The sequence below is a fragment of the Ammospiza caudacuta genome, chromosome 3 (genome assembly GCF_027887145.1).
Source record: "Ammospiza caudacuta isolate bAmmCau1 chromosome 3, bAmmCau1.pri, whole genome shotgun sequence".
Taxonomy (NCBI): domain Eukaryota; kingdom Metazoa; phylum Chordata; class Aves; order Passeriformes; family Passerellidae; genus Ammospiza; species Ammospiza caudacuta.
In genome coordinates, this window is record NC_080595.1 from 41,609,643 (window position 1) to 41,637,370 (window position 27,728).

Below are 27,728 nucleotides of genomic sequence, written 5' to 3' on the forward strand. Positions count from 1 at the left end.
TGTAATGGTGACCATCTTGTCACTTGCCCTTACAGAACTTCAGTATTAAAGCCTTGTCATCTCCTCCTGTCTTTCCCTCATCCAGTGCATGGAACTCTCCTTTGAAAATGGCAACTTCTGTTCCTTTTGGAGTGTTTGATTCTTTAAATCTTATCTTCATGAGTATTTGAAAGTGATTCTTAACACTGGAGAATTGCTTTCCTGTTCTTTGTAGTGATTCAGATGGAGTTTCTATGTCTGGTGTCTGTTTCACTTTTCTTCAAAAGATAGGTTGCTTAGCCACTAGTATGTCTTACCTGTTTTACTCTTGAAAGGCTCTAAATAATATTGAAAGTAATACTATGTTTGTATTCCTATTCTTGTTCCTTTATTCAGCTGGAGGAGGTACTCTTAAGAAATAGCATATGTTATTGCAGTCTTTTAAAAGTATAATATAGAGTAGGAGGTTCCAAAACCCCAAAAATGATATTTTGAAAGTTAAGTTCATATGATACGGAAGTCTCCAAAGTATGAAGAAACATTGCTGAGAATAAAGTTCATACTATTTACAGAATTTATAAATTTGAATTTGTCTACTTTTTGTGATTGTTTTATACAGAATGTAAGTGCTTCATAGCTTCCATGTTTTAATTTTTTTTAGGAAGAACAGAATCGAGGCAAGCCCAACTGGGAACACCTGAATGAAGATTTACATGTACTTATCACTGTGGAGGATGCTCAAAACAGAGCAGAAATAAAGCTGAAGAGGGCTGTTGAAGAAGTAAAAAAGTTACTGATACCTGCAGTAAGTATTTGTATGCAAGCCTTTGATTTCCATTTTCAGAAGGTACTTTAGAAATACAACTAATTTGCTACAGGAGTAAGAGTAAGCTTGCAGAGTAGCATCCTAAAAGGAAGTTGAGATATGATTTTGTAATACTCTAGTGGTCTTTAAACTGCCTCATTCCAGATTGAATTATTCCTTAGAAGAGAATAGAGAGAGATTTTTTTTAAAGAGACTTTTTTTTTTGTCTGAGATAGAGATACAGGAAATAGTTATCACCTTTAAAAGGCAATGCTGAACTGTTACAAACACTACTTTTCTCTACTTTTCTCTTTCCTTCAGTATTAGTATTCTTCACTTCAAGGCTGGGGAAGTAAGACATGCTTTTATGTTTCACTTCTAGATGATTCTGATCCTTTAAGAAACAAAGACATGTTTTTTTTAGATCATCACATTAAACATTTTGCAAAGAGAACAAATCCCTTTAGTATCAAAAAACTTTGCTGTCAGTATACTGAGGGAAAAATGAAAGTAGTGAAACTGAAAAATGGTTGTCTTTCTCATTTCCTGATAGTACAAACTGGGTTCTCCTCATCTCGATGACTTGAATACTTTTTCAGAGACCAGAATTACCCTGTGAGAGCCCTTCTCTTAGATCATCTCTGCATTCTCACTCAAAGCAAGGTGACTCAAGTGTGGCTGTATAGTGCATCCCACGCCATTAACTTGTATCTTTACCACCACTTCTGTGCCCCTGTAAAATGATAAGAATAAATCAGATCCTTTTCTGTGGTGGAAAAATTTTCCATATTACAAGGAAAACTGAGACTATCTTGCAAAAGAAAGTGGTAGGTGGTATTAAAGTGGCCTACTGATTTTGGGTACTTAGTGAATGCTAATAGATGCTGGCTGTGAGGAAACTTGTGGTGACACATGCTGTCTCTATAAGCAGATTTATTCAGAAGACATTTTTAGAAATTACTAAAGATAGGGAGAGAGACTTAATTTCTGAATTACCAAAAAATGGTAGAATATTAAGCAGGAGGTACAAAAATAGTGATTTAAATCTCTTGACATTGCAGTTTTCAGTTTCTGAAAGCAACAGACAACTAGAGAAAGTAGATCTTCAGAATTTACTCACATACTAAAGAGGCCTTGAGTTTAAGATTGAGTTTATAGCCAGGATTTTTATGTGGGCAAAACTTTGAAACCCTTATGTTCGTTCTTTAGCTACTACAGAGCAAACAGTTTAGAAACCAAACTTCTGTGTGAATTAAGTTTGTCAGGTTCATTCTTCTACCTCCCCCTTCCTGTTGACTAATATGACTGGAGGGTCAGCTTCAGGACGATAGGTTACTAACCCCCAGTATGTCTGAAGTACTGGTGTGTATACTCTGTGTATGTTTGTGTTACACTTGTTTTGTGCAACTGTGGGATGAGTGTGTTCTGAGCCTCAAAAAAATGTAATGCATTAGTAGTTCTTTCATTGTGAAAGTGACAGCCAGCTCTTTGTCATGAAAGCGCTCTGCCTCAGCAGTAGCCTAATTGGGGAAGCACTGTAATCCAGATTACAGAAATAATTGTTTTTCCCCTTTAATGAAAAATAACAACACAGGGCTAACTACTGTCCAAATAGAACATCGCTTGAAATACTCTTTGTCAGTTCACTTCATTACCATCTTTATATATTATGCATATGCATAGAGATTTGGGTGGTACATATTACTTGCACAAGAGTTAAATGTCTGTTGGCTCTAATTTCTAAAAATTATGCCTTGCTGGAACAGGTGTGTGTAGTACATACTAATGAATTAGTGTATAGGTGAACTTGGGTTTGTACTACCTATTGCATCTGTTCAATTAGCATGAAAAGTGGAACTGTGGCTTCAGGCAGTTTGAGAGCTGAAAAATTCAGTTTAGTGTTAAAGAATAGGAATTGAAAACTTCTGTGAGGGTAGTCAGAAACCTTCAAATAATCAGGGTAAGCATAAGTCAAAAAGGGAAATCCTAGTGAATTACAACAATAGAAGGGAAACTGTGGATATTGGAAGATTCTAAAGACAGAAGATTCCAAAGATACTCTAAAATGTAAGAATGGAAAAAGTAAGATTCCCTTTCATGTGATAGAATACCTGAAACTATTAGTGTTTTTCAGATAAAGGATTAAATTGGAAAAAAAAAAAGTTATGTATTTCTATTCTGTCCAGCTTGATTAAAATTTGGGACTATGTAGGAGAGAAGACTCATTTTCATCTTGCCATACAATGTGACAATGCATTGGGTTTGAGATCAATTTCAGAAAAATGCTCATGTTCTGAGTGTTCAGAGATGGAAATTAGTTGCTAATTTTTTTGAATGATCATTTATTTTTTGTACTCAAGATGTTAAAAAGCCTAATTACATTTTCTAAAACAGTGCAGAAATAGGCACATTTCTTAAAGTGGATTTCTCTTTGAATGTACTTGGGTGAACAGATACTATTTCAGTACTAAAGTGTATTTTCTTACATTTATGAATCTGGATCATTAGTGATTTTTTTTCCTTGTGGATGTGAATTAATATTTTCCCTTTTCACTTTCTCCTACATTTTACCAAGATAGTGATATAGTCAAGTAGTTTATCTTTAGAAATGAAAAGCACAACTTGAGGAAGATTGGCTGAGCAAGCCATTTTTTCTCCTCCTTGAGGAAAGGCCAACTTTTTTTTTTTTCGTTATTACTCATTTGTATTTAATTTACATTTCTTTAGTATGAAGCAATTTTTAAAAAATTTTTGGCTGTACTTCAAGTTCCCTCAGATTAATTCTCTTCCTCTTCCCATAGCTCAGTAAGATACTGGTCTTTGTCTACACCTGCAAGATCATACAGTATTACTTCTTTCATGTTTTTCTTGAAAAAAAGCAGAATTAATAAAGCAGTCTGCAGATTCTTGGGATCACATCAAGTTGTACTGTCCTTATGCCTCCTTCTGAAGTGAATCCTCCAGATCACTGATCTCTCTTTATTGTGGGAGCTTTGAGAGTTGTTTGTTATTTGCGTGAGTTAAGTGCAGATGGGTGGTTCTCTTGCAGAGGAAAGGCAAAAGATGCTCTGGATTGATTGTTCACTGCAGAACAGAAGAAAAAACTCAGAACCTGGATAAGGGAGCATACATAATAAAGGAGTATAATATACCAAACCAGAGCATCATTAAGGGTTTGAAGTTGTTCTTGGAGCTCCTGGGCTGTAGGGCCGAACTCCTCTGCCAGAAATGTTAGGCCTTCTGCATTTTGTAAGAAGTGATGAATAAATGTTTCTAGCTGAATGAGTTTATTTAGATATTCCTTGCATTTTACAGATGACAGGTCTAGTGTAATTGCTAATTCACCTTTATACTAGCTGCTTTTGTAAGGGATGAGGCACATATGACAGAATTCAAATTACAGACAGATCCTTTATACCCCATTTTCTTTTGATTCCACATGTTTCCTTTCTGAGGAAAAGATTGTATTTCTGGTTTCTACTTAGCTATTCTAAGTTGGTCTGGAATCTGTGTTGTTCATATTTTTCTATTGCTTTTCTTATGTTGGGGCAGCTGTAGTTTTACTTCTATCTTCTTGGAAGACAACTACAACACAGAATTATTCAGTGATGCTCCCTGTCAAATTCTGTATATCATTTGTGACTACAATGTAGAATTTTACAGTTGTGATGGGTAGGAGATAATGTTTCAGTAGAAGCTTGTTTCATTTTGCTCCTATATTTGGATCTTGCCTGTAATAGTGATTTTAGACTTTTCAGTCTTGAATATCTTTAGATTTAGTTGTATGGGAAAGTAAATGTGCTGTATATGGCATGATTTTTACAAATTGGAACGTTTTTTCTAGTGGTGCTTGGTATGTACTCATTCACTAACTGTCCTTGTGTTTAGTCCCTGTTACCAGAGATGTTATCTTGATAGTATTTCTGGTTTTAGTCACACCTGTATACAACACATTTTCTTTATATAACAGGAGAGAATATTGTGAAGGCGCAACAGCATTGGTAGAGTGGTTTGTTTTTCAGTTAAATAAGCTAAAAGCATTTCCTTCTGAAAGACTGCTTTCAGCAAGTGTGATGAAGTGGAACTTGTTTATTAATTAAGTGAATTTCTAGTATTTTCCTTATAGGTGTGGTTGTAAATTTTCCTTGTGGTTTATTTTCAGCTGCTTAGGGTAAACTGAAGGTTGTCTTAAGTTTTACCCTGGGAACTTCTTGTGCTGTGAATTCCATTGTGAAATATAGAGAAAAAAAATAATTTAAGAATGTTTAACCATGCTTTAGACTTAGTTAAAAAAAAGAACATAGTTAATAATAATGTAATGCTGAACATAATTTGTTGCTCTGTAATTAGGACTAGGAAAAGTTTGAGATTGGAAAGATATTAGGAGAAGATTTCATTTTTTTTATTAGCCATCTAATAAACCACAATAAATTCTGCATGCAAGTTTGACTGTCTTGAATAGCTCTTTCTAATTCATTCCTGCATGGCGTGTTGGTTTTACATTTTTGCTTTTACAAATGAGAATATCATGCTGCCTTGCATGGTTTCCCTGTTGAAACGTTGGTCATGCTGTGCAATCCATTGTTTGCTCCTTATTCAGTTCAAGTAACGAAATTAATAAGTGATACAGTAGCAGAAAAAGGATGCTGCTGTCCTTAGGAGCGTTTTAGGAAATTCCTACGTGATGCCTGTTTTGTCAGTTCCCATACAAGTCTCTCAGGGTGAATGATCAGACAGGAAGCTGTGCACGAAGGGCAGCGCAGCAGCCAAATGTCTTGGCAGTGATTACTGGATAACATGGTAAACTTTTTGATGTGGGGGAGAGGTGATAGCGCCTTATTTTTAGTAGCATGAAGCAGGCTTAATGTTTCCATGGCTCTATGAGCTGAGGGCTGCTGCAGTCCTGCCATTCCTGCATGATTTGCTGTTCCTGCTCCCTGTTTTGCATCAGAAAGCCCTGGCCTTCCTCTGAGGGTGTGGGGAGTCCATTTGGTGGAGAGCTGAACCTCCCTGAAGGACTTGCTACAGAGTCAGGCCTGGTTTAGCACTGACAGAATTGATGGCATGAGAACAGGCAGATAGGGACAAATGGTAGTGCAGCAGACCACCCTTAAATAAATTTCTGTAGAACTGCAAGTGAATGTGTTCACCAGCAAATAGTGTGAGAGTAAAATATCTTGCTACAGTGAATTTCTGATTATGGCAGTGAAAAACAATAGAGGACTATTAAGGTTCCTTTTTGTGTCTTCCACTGTCCAGTATGTCTAGTCTGTCATGCAAGTCTGAGTTTTAAAAATGAGAACAAGAACTTCTTACACCAATTCACATGGGAAATGTTCACATATTGTAATTGATATGTCATTGCAGTGTTCAACTTCAGTGTTTGCATTGATATTAACAAAATTATTTTGGGCCAGCTGCAAGTGAAAAGTAGCTCTGTCCATCATTGTCTACTGTGATGTAAACTCTGTACACCAGTGGTTCGTTACCACCAAAATAATATCTGTTGAATGGAAATGGTTTTTTTGAGACCATATTTACTACAACATGTCTTGATGATTTTTAACTGAATTGAGGTAAATCTAGTTTAAATTTTGTTACATTTGTCCTCTCTTCTGAAATTATTATCTTAGTGCAAAGGAGAAAATTAGAATTGTTAATCAGAATATTGTTCAGGGTGACAGAGCACTGGAACAGGCTGCCCAGAGAGGTTGTGTGGTCTCCTTCTCAGGAGGTATTCAAAACCCACCTGGAACCTACTCTGGGATGAGGATTGGGTTGTCCCATGAGGTTGCTTCCAAGGTCAATCATTCTGTTATTCCATGATGAGAATAATTTTGAAAAAACATATAAAATATGCTGTTTAAGTAATGATTATAAATTTGTTTTCAGCTTTCCATTTTCAGAAAGTTGACAAATAATTGAATGGTAACTACAAAGTTATGATGATCTGTGCCCTCACATGTTTCAGTTGATTGTTTTACAAATTTGGACACAAAGTCATGATCAAATATAACTATGTAAATATGTCTAGTTTTATAGCTTATAACTTAGGTCGCAGTTCATAGGGATTGTTTTCCATCTAGCTTTTCTTATACTAATGGCAGAAAGAAGCTACTCCAGCAGTTACTTCTAAACATCTTAATCCAGGTGTTTGCTCTGAATCTTCTTCTGGACATCTTTGATGGCTTCTAGAACCCAAGGAAATTAATTAGCTGTGCCTACGTACAGTTGCTGTTGAATGCCATCTCTTTTTCCTTTTTCTTCTTCTCCACCAGTCTGCCTTTGTTTATTTAAGGTGTTACAAATGTCTAACTTGAGAAATGGTAGATCAAGTTTTTGGAAAAGACCTTGGGAAACGTAGAAAGTAGTCTCTTCTCAAATAGTAACAAAGACACTCTGTTGCCTGAAACTCAGTAGGGACATTCTCTTCCAAAGTGGGATTATGCATGGATTGATTAGGAGCTCTGATTGGGTTCTGCATGGGTTTTGTGTGTCTTTCAGAAATGTGCCTAATCTATTAGGTTTTTTGGTAGACATAGTTGTAGAAGAAAAACTGGTATTGATCTATTCTGGTAATTTTTGTGGTACCTGTAATTTTTTAAATTTTTCATCCCATTTTTATAATTTGCCCCTTTAGTCTTGGCTATTTTCCCAGTGCTTCCTCTAGTCGTTTTTTCTTTTTGTATCTTCTTCCATATTTTTTGTTCTTTTTCTGTGTATGGTCCTGGAACAGAACATATAAGTTGAGATATTTATATAAGATCTTGTTAAAGCATTTCTCCACTTACTCAAAAAGCAGGTGATCAAGCTACGATTCTCCTTGTCTGGCCATGTTAATGAAGATGATGACAAATCCTTCATTTCTAGTTACAATTGGGTTTTGGTTGATTGATTTTCTTTTTGAAGTCTCAACTTTTTACCTAAGTGAAAGAAATGGTAATTGCAGAATTGTGATTCCTGAGGAGATGTAGCATAAAGAGTTGGAATTTGTTACCCCACACTTTTAACCCATTTTAACGCTTATCACTGACCAAACCATATTAAGGCGATCAGATCACGTCATGTATGAGTCACCTTGGAGTGGTTTCTGGAACGACTTAGCAATTGCAAAGATTTCTGTGTGTGAAACAATAGTAGAGTACCAGTAAACATTTCCCTTTTCCAGCCATTTAAAGCATTCTTTGTTGCTAGTGTTAGTTCTGAAATCTAGACCTCTAATTATGCAAAAGTTAAGTCTGTCATATGGACATCTGTGGTTTAATGCTGACTGCTGATTTACAGTCATACAGTTGCTCTACATTGTTCTATTTTGACATCAGACAGAAAATTCTAACCTGTGGAAGAGTGCCAAGAGTTTTTCGCCTACTATTCAGTAGAAAACTTAAGTGTTTCTATTTTTAAACAGTACAGAAATACCTGAGCTTTCAGTGGGAGGAGTAATATGGTTTCTTTTTTCTTTCATAAATTGTTTATAGGCGAAGACTTTAATACAGGGATGTTATAGATACTGTTAGCAGGATAAACGTAGGTGGGCATGATATAAGAGATTGAAGCTGATTATGTTAAATAGCTTATATGATTTTGGCCAGTTGTAACACACTTTATATTAAATTGGAGAGGGGTAAACCATCCTGGAAAGTGATTAGATGAGATCTTACTGGAAAGTTGAATTGCTTGGAAAATAGTTAATAAGGAAAAGCATTTAAGATTCCATCAAGTGGTATATTATATTTCTTGTGTGTTGTTGGAAATGCTATAGGGTTTATAATTTTTTTATCTTATATCTTCTATATTTAAATAAGTATTTTAAAAGCCCTACCTTTTTTTCAAGCTTACTTTTTAATAGAGATAGCTTAATGAAAACAGCACTGCCTTCTATATTTTCAGCATTACTATTATTAGCTAATTTTTAATGTTTTTACAACATCTGTTTACATAGTAAATTATGTTCATCAATTTGAACTTCTATTGTAAAGTGAAATGTGTTTTATATTCCAAGTCATCTGGAAGTACTGGATAGAAGGAAATTTCAACACCAGCAAAGTCAGAGGTCTCTAGTACTATATCCAGTCCTTTGATATTGCAGCTTTGTATAAATGGATTGGAAGGTGTGAGGTTTTCTATGTGACCAAACACAGTTGTAGATACTAAGAATTTCAGCTGCTTTATGTATAAATAAATAATTCTAGCCTTTGATAGGTACTTTGCTACAGCCTCCAAAATGGTACATTACATTACAAGTCCTTTTTCATGAGACTGAAAAAATCAAAGCCCCAAAACCACTATTTGGAGCCGGCTGTCTTATGATCATTTGAAGCAGTTTTCATGAAGAGTAATTTTCAGTCATGTAATTGCATGCATTGTTGTGCCCTCATCTTAGAATCTTTATGATTCCTTCATTCTCTGGCTTGTGTCCTAGTTTGAAAACGGAGTTTTAACTTAGACTACCCTGACTGTCTTGGCAGCTCTAGTAACTATACTGATACAGTTGTAGTAAAGCAAGCAAATGACACATCAGGTGAAATGGAACTAGAAAGTGGAGTGGGGATTTGTCAAATATTCACATGGGTACTTGAGTGCTGTGATGATGGAAGTGGGCAATTCCAGTTCCTTGTTCAGCCTTTTGGCTATGTTAGGTAGCAGGTGGCCTTATTTTTTTGTCTGCTATGCTGAGGTTTCCGTTTTTAATAAGCAGATCTGTAGCTTCTAGGGTCTTAAAAGGGAAGTTTTAAAATAAGGCTTGCTTATTTAGTTTGTTAGAATTAACAGTCAAAATCATTACTGCCAACAGACATCAGATGTTTTGAATAATAAAATCTTCATATATTGTGCAGAAAAGTTGTTTGCAGGAGTAGAATAACTTGTTTTACCTTGGAAGATAAGTTCTGAAAGACCATGGGGGCTAAGAGGTGAGTCTGGATTTCTCCTGGTTTAAACCCACTGTAGTATATATGGTGATCCTGTGCTAATCTGATTTGTCAGTTAATGGTATCCTGGCATTGGGAGCAGATGGACTATTGATACAGTGTTGAGAAGAACATTGGTTTTTTCTCAATGCCTGCAAGAGCAAAGCTTATAGTTGCCTTTCAGTAGTAATTTCTGAAGTTACTGGTTAATTTCCAAAGAAGGTGGTTGGGCTGTGGATGGGGGCTCCCTGAGTCATACTTGATATTTCACCTTCTCTCCTAGTGGATGGTGGAGAACTCTTCAAAGAGATACTTTATTACTCAGCAGCAAGGACAGCTTTAGGGAAATCTCTTACTTTTAATGATCCAAAGGTCAATCAGATTCAAGAAAGGTAAAAATAAAAAAAAATCAGGCTTTTAAAATACATCAGGTCATAGAAACACTTGTTTTCTCCTATGATAGCAAGGGTGCTTTAAATAAACTTTTTCATCTGTAAAATGTGGTGAGAGCACCCTACTGGTTTTTTTAAATACTCTGAGAGGTAAATGTTTGCTTAACAGTCAATATGTGAGAGGTCATTGCTGGAATGCACTTTCTTTTGTAGCTATCTCTAGTTTTAGAGGTGGTTCTTGGAGACAGAAAAATGAGCAAAGTGTTTATTTTCCTGTAGGATTGGAGATTGCAGGGGAGACTCTGAAGGTTCTTGGTGTTCATTAAAAAATTGTGCTAATAAGTGGCTTCATTGATTTCAATTTAGAATCAGTTCAAAATAATTTTCTTGTGTGTGTTGCATAAACCTAAATTCTGTGTATTGCCAAAATATTTTTTGTGAAGGAACTTTTTAACATTATATAGGTATCTTCAGCTATGTTGCCTTTGTGCTGCAGGTAAACTAGACATTAAATTATATGTCTTGCCTTCCTTATAAATTAAATGGGAAGATTAGCAGTTGTGCAAAATGAAATAGAAGTTCTGCTCAACTGGACAGCCTTAAAGGAACTCTGCCAGTGTCATATGAGAAAATGTCGTCCCTTGTTTCCATGTAAATCATTCTGCAGTGCTTGGAAAATAAAGTGAAGCATGTAAGACACTAAAGCTGACAAATAGCACAATTTATTCTTATTATGTCATGCTTTATATTCTATATATTTTACAGTGTTAAAAAGTAATCTATTTGTAGCATTTCAACATACAGATGTTAGTAATTTTTAAATAATACTTTTTTTCACTACTATCTGTAGGATTTTTTTAAAAAATCCTATGTGGCTTCAGTAACAAGATCCCATTAAGATTAGTAGTGCTTTGTACATTTGAAGTGCACAGACTCTTCTAAAAATCTTACTCCAGGTTACCTCTAAGAACTTGAAAGATGCAGAATTGTTTGCATCTGTGGTTTATGTTTGAAATCTGGGAATTAAGTCTCAAATTGGCTTGGAAACTTCAGAAATCTTTGCTAAGGCAACATCTGTGATGATGTAGTTGAGACATAATCCCCAACATACTTCAGTGCTGGTTTTATTTATTTCCATTTAGTCCATTTTCTTCAAATGTGAATCACACATAGGCTTTCAGTTGAATGTTAAGGTTCAGGGGAGCTTAGGAGACTATATATGATTCCATGTCACTTAATGTAAAGCACCTGAAATTTAAGGCATGGCTTCTCTTACTGGATTCAGCAGACTCTTTCTGATGGAAGTGTGTGCAGTAGAATCATGAAGGGAAGAAGAGAATTACTTCTTTTAGTGTTTTCGTATCGATCACTTCAGGTTTGGTGTTTTTTTTTAACAAGCTTTGCTTTTTACTTTAATTTTTTCCACAGTAATGTCCAAGTAGAATCCTTTTTAATTAAAACAATTTATTAGCAGGGAACCTTAACTGGCATAAGAACAGTAAACTTGTGACGTTTTGGCTTCTCCAAACAGCTTATATTTCTAGGCAAGCTTATGTAAAGAGTAGAAAAAATAAGTTTTTTCTTCATAATGTCATCCTGTTACTTATGATTTAAAAAAAAAAGTAAAAAGAAAAAGAATTAGTTTGAGAGTTGTATTTATAGAAATTAAACATGTCCATATTGCTCTAAAAGATTAGTATTAATAGCATATGTTACATATCCAGACAAGTAAATATTACAGTTACTCATCCAAACAAGTAAATATTACAGTTAAAAGCATAGAAATAAGGGTTTAGTGTGGATTCTGGGGGATTTTTTTTTTCCAAGTTATCTTGTAAGTGATTTTCTGTACAGTTACCTTCTCACTTTACTGTTGTGGCATCCTTTAGATGTCTGACTAATTAGACCAATTCTTTTTCTTCCTTTGACCCTAGGCTTATATCTATACTCCCTTAACTTTATCAAGAGTCTTTTTGTGTTTCTGGTGCTTAAAGTTTCTTTTTCTCAAAAGCATGTGGATGTGTTACATTTATGTCAGAGAACAGTGTCTGTCCTGACTGCTGAATAACCCAGATTTAAGAGAGACCAAAAAAGGCACCATCTAGAAAGCCTGCAGGGTTTGAGAGTTTCTCCACATAGTTTCTTGGAAAAGGGAGGTTGGTACCTGTGTCAGTGCCTTCACTTGTGTCAGTGTTCGTTGATTCAGAAGTATAAATAGATCTGATGATGATTTAAGTCTCAGTTCTGCTTCCTATGTGAAGTACTAAGTGCAGTGCAGAGCTCTTCTTTTCTCTTGATACCTGAAGTTCAGCATCTTAGGAGTGCTAGTCAGAGCATGGTTCTCCTGTCTTTTTTTTTTTTTTTTTTGTAGATGCAAGTTCTGCAAAAGGGAGAAAAATGTATTAAACCCAGAGTATCATTCTGCTTTGAGAGACTCTTGAAGTCCTGAAGGATCTGATGCAAATGAAATTGCGTCTCATCTCAGTAGTGATCACCTTACTCCAGAACAGTTGTTTCATTAATCTATCCACACTTGCTTTTTGGAAGTATAGGAAGCTACTTCCAAAACTGCTTCTGTAAACTCCCCACCACCTTTCCACAATATTTGTTCTGTTTTGCCTTGTTTAAAATACACTGCTTGCAGCAAAGCATAGCAGCTGGTATTTCTGAATCCTTGCTGAGTCCTGCAGCCTTTTCTGGAAGATGTTTTGGGAAAAGAATTCATAAAATCCTGTATGAACTAGTCTGTCACTCTGTAGTTAACATCCAGACCTCACACTCAACAGTTTTATGTATTGACTTGCACAAAACCTTCTGCTGTGTTAGTTGCTGGTTATCTTCAGATAAACCAGTTGGGTTTTCTTATTCTTGAGACACCCCTTCCTCTCCCCAGTAAGACTGACAGTATGTTGTGTCTTAGACAGTTGAAATAGGAGCTTCCAGAAGGCTTAAAAGTGGGGGTACAGTTGATAATGAGGGGGCCTTGAACCTTTTTACTGAATAATTTCATAATCAAAACCAAAGCAAAAGCAAATTTTTTTGTTATTTTCTGGTGGCTCGTGGGGTAGCCAAAAAAGCAAAGGAACAAACTTATTAAATCCAAACTATGAAGCCATATAGAGATTTCAGATGCTGTCCAGATGGGCTGATGAAATGTTTTCAAATGGCAAAGCAAGATAAAGCAGCCTGAGTGGTAGTCTGTGTTTTTACTATCACAGTAAGACAAAGGAGCTTCTTTCTATTTGTAAACTGCCAAATACAAGTGGATGGTACAGGCTTAAACCTGAAAAAAATTACCAGAAACCCCAAAATGAAAATTATTATTTTATCCTTATTAAAGTATTAGTAATAACACCAGCCAATAACTCTTATTTAAGTGGAGATGAGCGATATTTCTGTAGTTGAAATTCGATGTTGAACTGTTCTTGGGGTAGGATAGGAGTAGCACTCATTTCTCTGTAGAATTTATATGGAGCATTGGGGACTGTACTGCATTTAATAGGCATAGGTGGTGTCTCACATGTAATATACAAATACATTCACACTGTATGTGCAGTATAAGATGCATTGAATGTTCAACAGGCATATGAAAACCTTACCTAGAACACCAATAGGCACTTAATGAAAAAATTAATAGACCTGGCAAGTATAGTATATGGGCAGACATAATTAATGCATCAGTATGTTTTTATCTCAAATGCTCCTTACATCTCAGATGAAAGTACATTGTTAGATTGTTTGTACCTGTTGTTTGGTGCAAACCAGCATCCTTATAAACCACTGAATGAATTGCATGTAGAGGTCAGATGAAGCAATATATGAGGGAGTTTTTTGGATTGTTTTATTTGGCCTTTTTTTGTTGTGTTTTGGTTTGAGGTTTGTTTTTTTTTTTTTTGTGATGGTGTTGGTGGTTGTTGTTGTTCTGTTGTGGGTTTTTTTTGTTTCGGTTTTTTAGGTTTGGTTTTTGGCTTGGGTTGTTTTTTGTGTTGGTAGAAGTTGTAGTCTGCTTCACTAATTGGGCCAGATGGATCTAACTGCTTTGTTAGATGAGTCAGCCTATTTTTTAATGATGTTTTTAACAGTACGGCTGCATTTCATTAGAAATGTTTTGTGATGAAATTGTCTTTGGGCTTCTAGTTTGCCATTGCATATAGGATTTTAGAACTAAATCTGTTCTTAAAACAAATATGCAGTTGGTTTAGAATATCTCAGTAATTTTTTAAGTGAAAGCTTAACTTCTCAAATGTTAATGAATCAAGCTACTGCACAATTTAAAGTCATTCTTTGAAAAAACAAGTATGAGATGTTAGCTGTTTGCTTCAGATTGAAAGAGAAATCAGGTGATACATGTTGAAATTAAGTGCATTGTTTGATCTCTGACATTTTAAAAGTTGACTTCCTTCCCTTTTGAGTGACTTTCTAAGAATGTGTCTTACTTTTGCACATTCAGTTTTTTACTAGTTTTGTTAAGTTTTCATTTGGAAAAAGGAAGAAAAGTTGTTGTAATGTTTTCTATGAGTGTTCTTGCTCCAAAAGAAATGTTGGTATGACCAAAACAGGCTAAAATTAATTTTTTGGAGGACACACCACCATCTTCATTTGCTGTAGAATGAGTTAAGCCAGTGTTTAGGCTTTTCCAATACACTGTTAGTCCAGAGACAGCAAATGTTTATTCTCTTCAGCACTGAGCTGCTGTTTTCATTTCAGTGAAAGAGGGAGCAGCTAGGGCAAAAGAGCAAGGGTGCAGTCATAAGTTTCCTTCACTTTTCTCGATTAAAAATGACGGGGGGGGGGGGGGGGGAAGCTTTGCTACAAAATCGGCACGTCCCCTTCTCAAAGTAAATAACGCTGTAAAAGGGCCTGGGAAGCTTTTTAAAAACTGGGACATTGTCATAGCACGCAGGCATTGCAGTCTTGCACATGGAATATAATGACACAATACTCAGTAGCATTTTATATAGGTCCTTGAGCTGTAGTTTAGGCTACTACATGCGGTACATAATAGCAATAACAAGATTAATTAATTTCATGTGAGAGGTGACTAAGTATCTTCAGTAGTCAACACGCTGAAGTTCGTGGTTCGGTTGTCTCCTTCGCTGTCATTCCGCTGGCTTTCTGCCTTCCTGGGTGTTTGCTCTGCATGACTTAGTGGATAGGAGATGCTTTGTCTTCGCAGTCTTGGAGCCTCTCTGGTACCGAGCCGTAATGTGAGAGCACATCCCCTCCTGTGCTCAAAGGTGTTGCTGCCGCTCTCTGCCGCGCTCACCATTTTAATCTGAATGGCGAATCTGTCTGGGGACCCAGGGCAGTAATTAGCAGTCTCTTCAGAGTGTCAGAGCAGAATTACCATTGTAATGGTTTAGCAGGAGGATAAAAGGATTGAATTTGGGTCTGCCTTCCTGCCAAACTAAATGAGTTGCCATGGGAATTTTCAAATATAAGAGGCGTTTACTTAAAGCAATTTGGCGAGTTTGAAAAAACTCATAAATTACGGGGTTTAGAGGAGAGATCCCTGCTTTCTCTGGCTTGGGCTGAACAGCAAAGAAGGCTGTTAGAAAGCTGCTTACGTTCTTAATGAGAATAAGTTGATCCATGCTCCCTTGCAGACTATCAGCTTATTAAGGCTAAACTGTTTCTGCTAAATACAATACAGTAAGCACATTTTGAGAGACATAGTTTGCAACAAATCCCCGAAGTAAAAAGCAACATCTGATTGCTCTAAACATAAATTGAATTTCCTTTGCTAGATTAGATCTATTTTCAAGTAATGCTATTAAAAATGGTTCTCTGTATTGTTTCAATAAACATTAACCTGCTATTGATTTCAACTTTCCTCTGTGCATGTAATATTTATTACAACACTTGTCAGATCTGCTTCTGAAAGGGGAGGGAGGGCATTGAGGTTTCTTCGGAAAACAAATAAGGTCCTGTGGCCCTTCAAACTGTTTTTTTTTCTCGGGTCACATGTAAATGTTTTCCCAGCTCAGGCCTGCCTGCCTTGTCTCTAAAGGGAGCTGGGCTTTGACCCGCTGACTCCTTTGTCAGCACCGATGCTATTGAAATGTGAGAAGATGGACTTGGTGCTTTCACAAGTGCCTCAAGTGATGAACATCACTTATGCTTGTTTAACCTTCAGCTGTGCTCCAGAAGTCAGCTGTAGTAGGCTGGGAAGAACTGATGGCCGGTGTTTGGGAAGCATGTGTTCGTGTTCTCCCAGCCGCCTAGATCGGGTAACTTAAAGAAACAGGGAAGATGAGACGTGCCTGAATACTTTGATGCTAGCTTTAAAAGTGTATGTTCAAGGACATGTCACACTTGAAACAGTATGCAGTATTTATCCCCAAAATAATTGATATTGGTTATATAGCTTAAGGCTTAAGTGTCGCCTTGTGATCCTTTCTAGTACATATCTCAAATTTTTACCCATCATAAGTATTAGGATGTGGAGGTGGAACTAATTAAAAAGAGAGCAGTACTGCCGTAATGGCAGTAATTTTAACTTTCGTTTAAAGCCATAAAAATACGGTTAGAGCTCCTTGATATAATCTTACATCACTAGCAGGAATCCTGTAAATTAGCAAAGGAAAGTAGTAAATTCGTGCTGGTGATTCAGTGGTTGAACAGCTGCTAAGTTCTAACAAATTTCTGAACTGTTACTAATGATCCAGCTGAAGCTGTTTGGTAGCCTCGGGGTACTGTTTCTGTGAAACTTAAGAAATATCTCCCAAGAAATTAGAAGAGAACAAGAGCAGCATTTACTCTTACTAATACTCAAAATTTTAACTGTTCATTTAAAGTTACTCTGAGAAATACTGTCAGGGAATTGATTCCATCAGACTTGATCCCCACCCCCATATGTTCTTACTTCTTAGATGAGTTACTGGAAGGTAAAATTTTATAATATAATATTTATAAATATTTACAATAAAAATATTATCTCAGTGTTTGTGAAGTGGCTTGAGAAACTAAAACTACGAAAACTTCTGCACTCTGAGGGTACATAAGAGGGGTGCTAAATGAATAAAGGACATTATCAGCATTAAAAAATGTGTAGAAAGGCAATGTTACAGAGGACCCTCTGGAATACTGGGTTGAACTGAGTGCATCACTTAGGTCCTTAGTTCCAGTACCTTACAGCACCTCTGCAAATTTGTACTATTTACAGAAATCAGGTAGTAAAAAAATCTGAAAAATTAAAAAGGTATATATTGGTATTACAGTTTTCAGATTTTACACTCTGGGATTTTTTCTGGATTTTAGAATTTTAGTTCCATAGATTATGGTGCTTGATTGGAACCTATATTTTATCACATTTTGTGTGTTCTTTCTCTTCTCTCTGTTTGACTTGCAAAACTGAGGTGAAAATAAGTGGCAGTGGGAGTGCAGGAAAAGCTTAAACTGGTGGGATTTTTTGGCTAGGTCAGATGTTGAGATAGGGATATTTAAAGATTACTGATAATTGAATCTGGGCTACACAGTATGAATTTAGTTTTGCAGTACCTGTGAAAGAGGAAGGTGGAAATGGCTGCCTAGTATTTCACTCTTTTTTTTTTTTAATGAAGGATTTTCACAACCTAAAACTTATTGATTTGTCACACGAGAAACATCTCTCTCCAGAGTTCATGAAAATATACATCAGGCAAGTTACCTGATAATAGATGGATATTTCATTTGAAAGATACTCTGTCCTTTACCTTGTGAGCAGTGTAGGAGAAACCTTATCATTTTATCATCTAAAAGTATAGCATACAGAAAAAAAGTCTGGTAAAACTAAGATGGGCCTGCTTAGATCTGAATCTAATTTCAATTTTAAAGTATGTTCTCATGACTTGTGATGAGCCTGTTGTTTCATAATGAAATCAGAAGTCCCCTTCTGCTTCAATCCCGAATGATGAAGCTGCAGGCTAATTAATTTGTGGATGGATATCATAAAAAAGCACTTACCAGACTATTCTGTGCGATGACTTTATTTTCTAAGCGCTAGAAAAGGAACTCACAAATTTTCTGGGGCTTTTGGAGAGGTATATCACCTTGTTGAATGTCTCACCCAGCACCAGAGAACACAGAGGAAGTGTCAGGGATATGCACACAGGAAAGGTGGGAATACCGTAATGGGGAAGAAGTGGGAAGCTATGCAAAGTACTTGTTCTCTGTGTTTAATTTGTTATATTTTGAGGGTTCTTGGCTCCTGCTGGTCCAGGAATCCAGAGAATCAAAGAAATGTGAATGCTGCTAGACCAGTAGGGATAGCAGCTGTTTCTTCTCTGGGCACTCCCTCTTTTCTAATAACCTCTCTTGCAAGTATTTTTATCCAGTCTCCATTTAATTCTGCTTCTGCTGGGGCATTGTTACTTTTGCCTTTGATCTTCAGATTCCAGCAGTTTGTTTCCTTCTGCAATTTTTGCACTTACTAGGTTGTAAACTTCTGACAGCAGGTTCTTTGCCATGTGTATTGTAGGTATCTGAACTCCAGGTCAGAAGTGTTTATATACTGTTATGCTAAAATTAACATTGCATGCAGAGACATGAAAACAAAATGCATAATCTGAGTCATACAATTCTTGGCTAAAGAAAATCAGCAACTCTCACTTGGGGTAGTTCTACAGAAGGTTGTAATACACAAAAATGAAAAAATATCAATGAGGAAATTGATTTTTGTGGAGTCCTCACACTAGCAAACCAAGCATTATTTTCAGTTTCTTAGCATGGAGCTTTGTAAGTACGGGATGCACTATTTAACTGCTACAGATTTAAAGATGCTGGTGTAAGGTGTTAGAATTGCCCATTTAGGATGATGACATTTTTAGAGGTTTGAAATGAGCTTTTTCAGTGCTTTTAGAAGATGGATTGCAAATACCAAGGTTCAAAGATCTCTGCAAAATAGAAATGTGTGTACTTAGAGTAGTAGGTAGATGGTTGAGATTGTAGCCATTTCTCTGAGTTAACAAATCTACAAATGGAGGAACATACTTCTCATAGTTTCAAGGTAACCTAGAGGAGACTGATCAGCACAGTTGGCCAAGAGAAGCTGTAATAGTATTTCTCACTGAAGGTTGGCATCAAGAGAGAAGAAAGAAAGGAGAATGATTATACGTGAAAAAATGGGCAAAAACTATAAAAAATGTGTAGGAGAATGAGGAATAAGAAAAATATTCATGGAATATTTTAATATGAAAAAAATATCTTTTAGTTGTCAGGTGGGGGTTTCCAGTTAGAAAAGAAGATTAAACGGCTGGGCTTCAGAACTAGCAAGACTGAGACTCCCCATTCCATATGGAATTGAGTCAGTTGGCACACTGAGGTGTCAGCTCCCATCAGTCTCTCCTCCCTTACTGGTGAGTCTGCAGTGAGCTCTTTCAGTTTTGTAACCTGGCAGAAAAATATATGGGTTGAGAAAAAACGAAGTGTTACCAGATGAGCAGGTTGGCATGGTTGAGTCCTGGATCCAGTGATGGGTACAGGAGAGCCAGCAGTAAGGACAGAGTAGGACTGTGACCACCACTATCTAAATTGACTTAAAGTACCACAGGAATGCCAGTTGAGAGGCTTTTTGAATCTTGAAAAATAATTTTTGACTCCTTTGACAGCAATGTAAAACCTCAGCCTAATCATCCTGAACTAATTTGTAGCCTGGGAAAAAGTCTTAAGGATGGCATTTTAATTTTTTACGTTCTGGAATCGACTGTTTTATTTGCTAGGTAAACTTGTCTGAACTTGTTTCCTCTGAAATTATTTTCCCTAAGTTTTCTGTCTGATTGATTCCCATTCCGTCCTCTGTTTTTCAAAGTCTTAGCTTTCTGAACTCAGTCATGCATGGATGCAGAGCAACTTACTTTTGCACATTCTGGAAACAAAATTCCATTAATTTGTCCATTCATTTGAATTGCTTCAGAATTATATGCCTTGCTTTTCACACCTTTTGTACCTTTCTTCTCCTTATTTCCCTTGGCTTAAGGAAAAGAACTTCATTTGTCTCTTCCCGTTAATGCTGAGTGAATGAATATTCTTCAGTTACTATGAGTGTTGAAAAATTTTCATAATTTTTAGGTTTGCTTCTTAATTTTTCAGCCACATCATGTAACTTTTTCTGGTTTTAGATGTTTTTTTCCCCATGTATAAGCTTTTACACACATTAAGGACGGTTTTTACTGCAAAGCACTATGTATAAGAATATAGTCCATAAAATTAGAGACTGTGTGAATTTAGGTATTATTTTGAAATATTCATGAGATTCTGAGGCTCAGGAGATTAAGAGGCACTAAGGTGATTTGTCTTGCAGTAAAAAATGTATTTTAAGCTGCTTTTGCTTGTGGTTGTGCACCTTGTCTACTACAATACAAAAGTATAATTCTGCAGTCTCTGAAAGACAACTTAATTCTACATATTTCTAGCATCTAAGTCTAAATTTGTTTCTCCTAAAAATTGGATTAGAATAATAAATGTTCAGAGGACCAGAGTGTCTGAACAATATTCAAACAGAATGATGTGCAGAACTGAGTCAGAAATCTAAAAATGGGACAGTGTTACATGTTTAATGGGACTCAAGGATCATTCAGAAAGCAGGTGGGAATCTTGTATCAATGCAATGGAGTGAGAGTGAAGGGCAAGGAACTGGTGGGGAATGGCTAGGATGAAGTGAAGTTACCCCAGGAACAGTTTAGTGTTTTTAGGGTGGATTAATACTTTTAATGCCAACATTACTTGTTCTCTGCAAAGGTCCTACAATATGCATCTGGCATTTAAGGTTAGTTAGAAGCTACAGGGGAGATGCTGCATAGAAATATTGCAGGAGTATCCTGTCAAGAATGGTTTTCTGAGCATGACGTGACAGCATTGATCTAGGATGGCTCAGTGGCTGCAGTTTGTTTCAGCACAGTTCAGGTACCCAGCTGCTTAAAAATGAAAACCATTTAATGAAGTTTTGGTCTAATATCCGGAGTGTGTAGCAAGCTGTTCAGGGGCAATACTATAAAACATGCAATGATCAGCAACAAAGAGTAGCACAGAGGTCTTGAATATTTCTGTCCCAGTATAGGCTTTAACTTGCAGTGAAATTTATACTGTGAGTCCTACTAAATAGTTACTTTAGTTCCTGTGTCTGCTGAGGAGGCGGATTTTTAAATTAGTGTGTAGAACAGCTGGGAAGAATGGTCAAATTAATTATTTAAGATAGGCCTGATACATACTTCTCTCATTCTAGGACAGAAGATTACATTTAAAGAACTTAATTGTCCTTTCATAGAGGCTCAATTATTATATAGAAAAAAATTTAATTGTTTATTCTAGTAATGTAGGATTTTAGGAAAAAAAAAAATGAAAAAATTCTGGTCAGTAATTTATTTGGGGATTTTCCAGATAGGTTAACCAGTCCTTTATTTTGGCAAGTCTCTAGTCAGGTTCCTCATGATCCCAGTACCTTCTGAACAGAGGATGATGTTTGCTGTACCACGGTCTCATTTCTATATGTGAGCTGTCATAACCTGTACTTGCTTGTGAGAGAGTTCTGAAACATGGCCCACATACACAATTGGTAGAGTTTGTTATGTGTGCATGGCATCTGAATAGTCTTCAGCGTGGGGGGAAATGTGTCGGTTTTACTGCACATTCCAGAAAACACTTTTTATAAAAACCGTGGTTTTATTAAAGCGGGAGGCAAAACAATCAGTTTGGCGTGATTTTTTAGTTGTTCTTTGGGGTTTTTTGTTTGGTTGGGTTTTTTTAATTTAACAAGTTTTAGGAAAGTTCTCTATGTTATAAACATAATTTGCAAATTGGTGGGTAACAGGATGGCATTTTTATTTCAATTTGGCATCTTTTATCAAAATGTAAGGGATATTTTTTTTTCAAGCACTAGGAATACTTTCAAAAATAAATTTTCTTTTTGCTAATTTTTTTTTTACTACTGATGTACTCTATTTTCAATAATAAGTATTTGTAATCTGGTCTTAAAACCTAGCAGAGTAAAATCTCATATACAGTAGAATATCATAAGAAACAGACTTCATATTAATATGTTACAAAAAATAGGTGATTCTTATTTGTCAAAATCTGGATGAGAAATACTGATCTTAACGTAGGTATGTGATTAATTCCCAAAGCCCAAAAGGTGAATATCTTCAAAAATGAAGTTGGTTTAATTTTCTTTGACACTTCAGCTTCAGGTTCCATTTTTTTTTTCCCCCAACTATGATGAATAATTAAAACAAGACTTGTGTATGTTTGAATTGTTCTGGGTGATTGCACTGGAAAATTATGTGACTACATTTAAAAAAAAAGTCAAATTATCATCACTTTTGTTATTCTAGAGTAGGTAAAAGAAACTGCAGTATGTTGTATGATTTTCATAATTTACTAAGAATCGACTAATCTTTTGTAACTGAAGTTACTATGGCTAAAGGAATTGATTAAAAAATTAAAATCTGTTGGATGTATATTTTTACACAATATTTGCAGATGTCAGAATATTTTTGCAAATTGAGACTGTCTTAAAAGGCTTTTAAAAATGTTTTTAATGCTAAATTTGTTACGTAGAAACAAAATGATGCAAACCGATAGGCGGAACTTCCGTGCTCAGCTCCTAAGTGACAGCACGAATAAATTTTCAGGTCTGTCAGGAGTCAAAAAGCTGCCTTTTGTCAGTTTGGGATCAAACCTGTGCCTTGCTGCCTGATGCTCTGACGTGGTGGGCGCCTCACAGCACACACACACACACACACACACACCTGTGGCTGCTGTGTGCGGCTCAGGCTCTCCAGCAGCCAGAATGGCTCTGCCTTTGCTCCTTAGGCAGGGAAGGTGGCTGCCCATCCCTGCCCCGCGGTAGGCACAGGCTAGGGCAGTGTCTGCAGGAGGAGGAGAGCGGTGCTGGGGAACAGGAGCTCCTCAAAGGCCCTTTGTGCCGGTCCCTGCCGGTTCTCGCTGCTGTCTGTGGAAAACAAGGGTTGGCCGGGCTCTGGGAGCTGAAAAGGAGCTCAGTAAATAGCAGGGAAAGCCTTTCCCTAGCAACACACGGCCTCGAGCAGCCCGAGCCTTCGGTCCTGTGATTGACATATTTGTCCCCTAAAGAGAACGCACACAATTAGTTTTTTCTCTTCTCTGTATTTTTAAGCTGTGTGAAAGTGGGTTTTAGCAGCCATACAAGAGGAGGCTGGCCACTTGGAATACCATCACTCCCTTCTTCTGGACTTCATGAGCTCTCAGAGCTCAAGAACTGGAGAGGCATCTGTGGTGCGGTGTTGATGGGGAGCTAACTTCGATTTTTAAACAGTATTTAATCATTGGTATTGGAGTACCAGTAAAGTGCACGTGAGACACATGTGGTGTTAGATTCAGCACAGCTATGGGCTGCTTGTAGGCATGTAAGCAGTTGGAAATAATTGTGACCTTTTAGTACTCATTCACTTTTTAGCAGCTGTTGAAAATTACTGCAAGTAAATGCTCGGAGCGTATCTCCCTTTAAACTTCCAATATTCTGTTTCGTTTGTTAGATTAAACTTAAATTGTTTAGATTTTGGGGCATCTTAGGTTTAAAACAATACTTTTTCTCTAGATAGTAGCTTTATGTAAATTTCTGAATGAGACAGTCATTACATGCCTCAACCTGAGAGGTTGGGCATGTGCAGAAAACAGTCATTTTGAAAATATAACCATTAATGCAAGTATTTTACAAAAGGGGAGTGCAGGTGAAATGCAGAAACAATTTTTTATATCACATTTAGCTGGCATGATTTCTGTTGAAAATAAGAGCAGTTGAAGAAGCTCTTGGAAGGCCACTGCTCCCTGAATACTAAGATTTCACAACTGGAAAAGCCTAAACATTCATCGGTTTAGTCCATATTGTAATAAAATAGTTTATTTTAATTAGTCAGTATTACATTTTCAGGACATCTCCTGCTGAAGATAAAAATGTCTTAGGAGTTACTACTGCAGCTTGAATTCCCATGTGGTAGTGTGCAGCCCTGAATCCTGTGTGTTTAATGAAACACATGAGAGAAGATACCCTTGAAATTTCGACATGTGCTAATTTGCAGCAACAGTCTTTGTGCTCCCTGTCACCAGCAGTTAGTTTTCTTCTATTGCTCTAAAGAGAGAGACTCCTCACATTCTTTCTTGGTTACTAAATTGATGTGAAATGTCATTTTTGTTTCTTTTTTTTTATTATTATTTCTGGGTGGGAACAGATTTGAAACATACTGGACATGTTTTCTATATGAATACATGCCGTCATATCTCAGTGCCATTTTGAAAATGAGAGGCTTTGTTTGTGTAGTAAACCATTAGCATAGCTGAAAAGAAAACTATGTAGCATTGGGATCTCTGGAGTTTGCAACAAAAAAATAGTTTTGAAACCCTTAAATGGGGGTCGCCAGTCCCATCTTGCCCCCTATGTACCCACCCACGTCAATATTTGAGTTAGGTGTCTTTGCAGTTCAGGGGAATTCACAGCTATTTTGAGTGTATAAACTCAAAGTTTGAATAGAGACCTCCTAGGATGATAGAGGGAAAATAAATGTTACAGGTTAGGCCACACTTAACTGTAAATATTTTTTAATTAATCATTCCATTTATAGATTTCTAACAACTGCCTCTAATTTGTACCTGTTAGAACAACCACCTTGATCATAGGTCTTTTTGTAGCATATATTAGTTAAATTGTTTTTACAATTTACTGAAAACTCAATATGGGTTAATGAATTTGTCCTGATAAAAGTGGAATGTGTCAACACTGTCTGAGTGTTCTGGCACTATTCAGTCTGTTCCAAAGGCTACAGCTGGAATAAAGACCTGCATAACATAGGTCGTGTTTGCATTCTGCTCTCTTCAGATTCCTAGGATGCTGATGGAGCTCAGGATGTTGCTGGTAGAGCCATATGTGGGAAATTTGTGTGAGAGGCTTGCCTGCTACTATCTCATTCGCTGTGCTTATAGTTAACTGCTGTTTTCAGAACTGAACTAACCAGTGAGGAGGAATTTTGAATGTCTAGCATTCCAGAACTAGATATACCAACAGTGAAGTGTTCAGCTCTGAACATTTTTAAGCTGGGCTTGCACATTGCTAAAAATAGGTCTAATACTTTAGATTGCATAGATGCCTTTAGATTGATAGGTATTTCATTTGAACCTTAATACAAATATCAGCAGATGTCTGTGCTAGCAAATAAATCTGAAGACATCTCAGTATTATTCTACCCTTTAAAAACATTTTAGAATGTACTGTAAAATTTTTTTTTCATTTCGAATTTTTTGGGGTTTAGCGTGTATATGTGTGTCATGAAAGATGCATTCCTGTAATGGAGCTTTATGAATTGCTGAAGCTCTCCAGTGTGCTGTATAGAGATTCTTATCAAGATTTTATTAAAAACAGTAAAACAGATGTGCAAGGAAAATAGGAATGAAAATATAAAAAAAAAAGGAAAAATGCAAAGCAAAAAGCAAGTTCTGAAATTAAGTATTGTTGAGGGTTTGATTTAACCTATCCAGGTGACCTGTTTGTTTTTTTTTTCCTTCAAAGCTCAAAACCCTGTGATTTAAACATGAGCCCATCACATCTGTCCTAAAGAAATGTTGATCTGTTAAGGTCAAGCAAAACTCCCCCCACCCCATTATGCTACCAGCCAGTATGTAGGGGAATATATGGTGAAGCAAACTTGTAAGTTCCACTGATGCTGTATTTCAGTCTGGCTTGTAAAACACACTATCTGCCAATTTTCTGTACCTTATCTGTATTTTCTTTGTGCAGAAATGGAAAGTGGGGGAGGGAGGGCATAGGACTCTGAAAAGTATTACTGGTAAGCCAAGTATCATGATTAAACAGGGATATGTCAGATAAGGTGATGGGGAGTGTAAAAAGATAGGCTGTCTCTTTCCCCTGGTGTATCTTTAACATTATGACCAATGAATTTGTCAAGTGAAACAGCACAAGTCTTCTTTGCATATCATTTGAACTGAGAGCTTGCTTTGAAGAAGATAAGCAGACTGTGTTGCCCAGAAGAAATAATGATGCTAATTTATCTTTGCCTGTCCTCGTAGCCACAGCAGTGTGTGTCAATGTTGAAAAGGAAATAGAGAAATAACTGAGCTATAGTTTCACCACCTGTTCAGTGCCATAGGACTGTTGATGTACAGGACTCTGAGAAATATGGCTGGTCTGGAAGTCTTTGTCATTAAAGCATTTGGGAAAGCTTCCTCCAATAAAAGAATGGGTGCCAAACTGTGACAGAACAGAACTCTTTGACCAATTCCCCTCAAAACAAACAAAGCTGTGGTTTAGGGTTTCTGCTCCGTCACCCTCAGAAGTGTATAATGAAGGATGAGAAAGTCTGTTGCATATGTTTACTAGCAACTTCTAACTATCAATATTTACATTCTGGGCATGGGAAACTTGAAGGTCTCTGCCAGATTTTTTTGAGGGAAAGGGAGGATGAGATGTTTTCGTTAATACTGAGTAATAGAGTAATTTACCAGAACCAAAAGCCTTTACAAAAGTAAAATCTAATCTCTTCCTCTAGGTAATTGATTAATAGTTGAGGTACTCCCATTCAGAGTCTTAGAAAAAAGCTCTTTTCTTTGTCTTTTACATCTAGTTACCAGTAATCTTGTCTAGGATATTGTTGCTATAGATACATCACTTTCAACAACTTAGATACAAAATAAAAAGATCTTCCAAACATGGATTTTAAGCATATACAAAAATTCCAATGTGTTTTAGCCTTTGTAGTATATTTTACAATATATTCTGATGTCTGAGATCTGTTTTTTTTTATTTAACACATGTATGTCTAGGAATTTTTAGTATAATGTTTGCAAGGTTTTTTGTTTATAAATTATGAATGGAAGGTTTTTGTCCCTGAATGGAGACATTCATGTGTGAAGACTGACTGGAGCAGGGTATGTTAGGAATACTTACTGATCTACAAGTGAATTGCAGTGGAAGATTTTTCTTTGTCAGGGAGATAAAAGCATTCTAGAGCCTGAGAATCCAGCCTGTGTCACAGTGCAAGCCTCCAAGCTGCAGCTGTTGGGCTGTGGAGCAGCTGGAGCCTGTGGGAAGGCAGGGTGACAGGCCCCTGAGGAGCAGCACTGCCTCCTGGATAAGTAGGATAAGATCAATGGTACTAAAATATTTCCATGGTGCATTTTACCAAAATTCCTATATAATTAGTAAATAGTAGGTGGCTTATACTATGCAGATACACTATGCAGTCTAAAGAATAATTAAAGTCTTCATATTTAATGTGTGTATTTCCAGGTGGTACAGAAGTTATGTTTATTTTATGTGGCAATTTTAAATTACTTTTCTATTTGAGGAAGAGTTTTAAGTATTTATTCTTGTTCATTAGTGTAGTGTTCTTCGATAACTTGCTAAGTCCTCTGCCCTTCTGCTTGAAGTGCATGAAAAATTATTTATTGCCTTTACCTGCATTCTGAAAAATCCACTGTGTTCTTAGAAGCTTGAAGCAAATGTGTGAACAGTGCAGGGATTTGGATAAAATGTTTGGTAGCTGGAAGGGTTCTCTCCAAGGGTATCAGGAAAGCTGCCGGTGGTAGCTGCTGTGTAACCAGCAGCGGTGTGGAGCAGGCAGGGAGGCTGCTCTGCAGGAGGGGTTGCTGAGGTGCTTGTAGGCAGGCAGGTACTCTTTGGTG

At 36.7% G+C, this 27,728-nt stretch overlaps 1 protein-coding gene across 8 annotated transcripts in view; it reads left to right on the forward strand.

Annotated features, from left to right (window-relative positions):
- QKI (QKI, KH domain containing RNA binding) overlaps positions 1-27,728 on the forward strand; it is a 149,388-nt gene that overhangs the window by 99,301 nt on the left and 22,359 nt on the right. For all 8 annotated transcript variants that reach the window (XR_009274521.1, XR_009274520.1, XM_058801059.1 and 5 more), the window contains exon 4: positions 641-784. Coding sequence is in view for 6 of the 8 variants with exons in the window: in XM_058801059.1 (XP_058657042.1) it covers positions 641-784 (144 nt within the window). In the remaining 2 variants the exon portion in view is untranslated. The remainder of the gene's footprint in view (positions 1-640; positions 785-27,728) is intronic.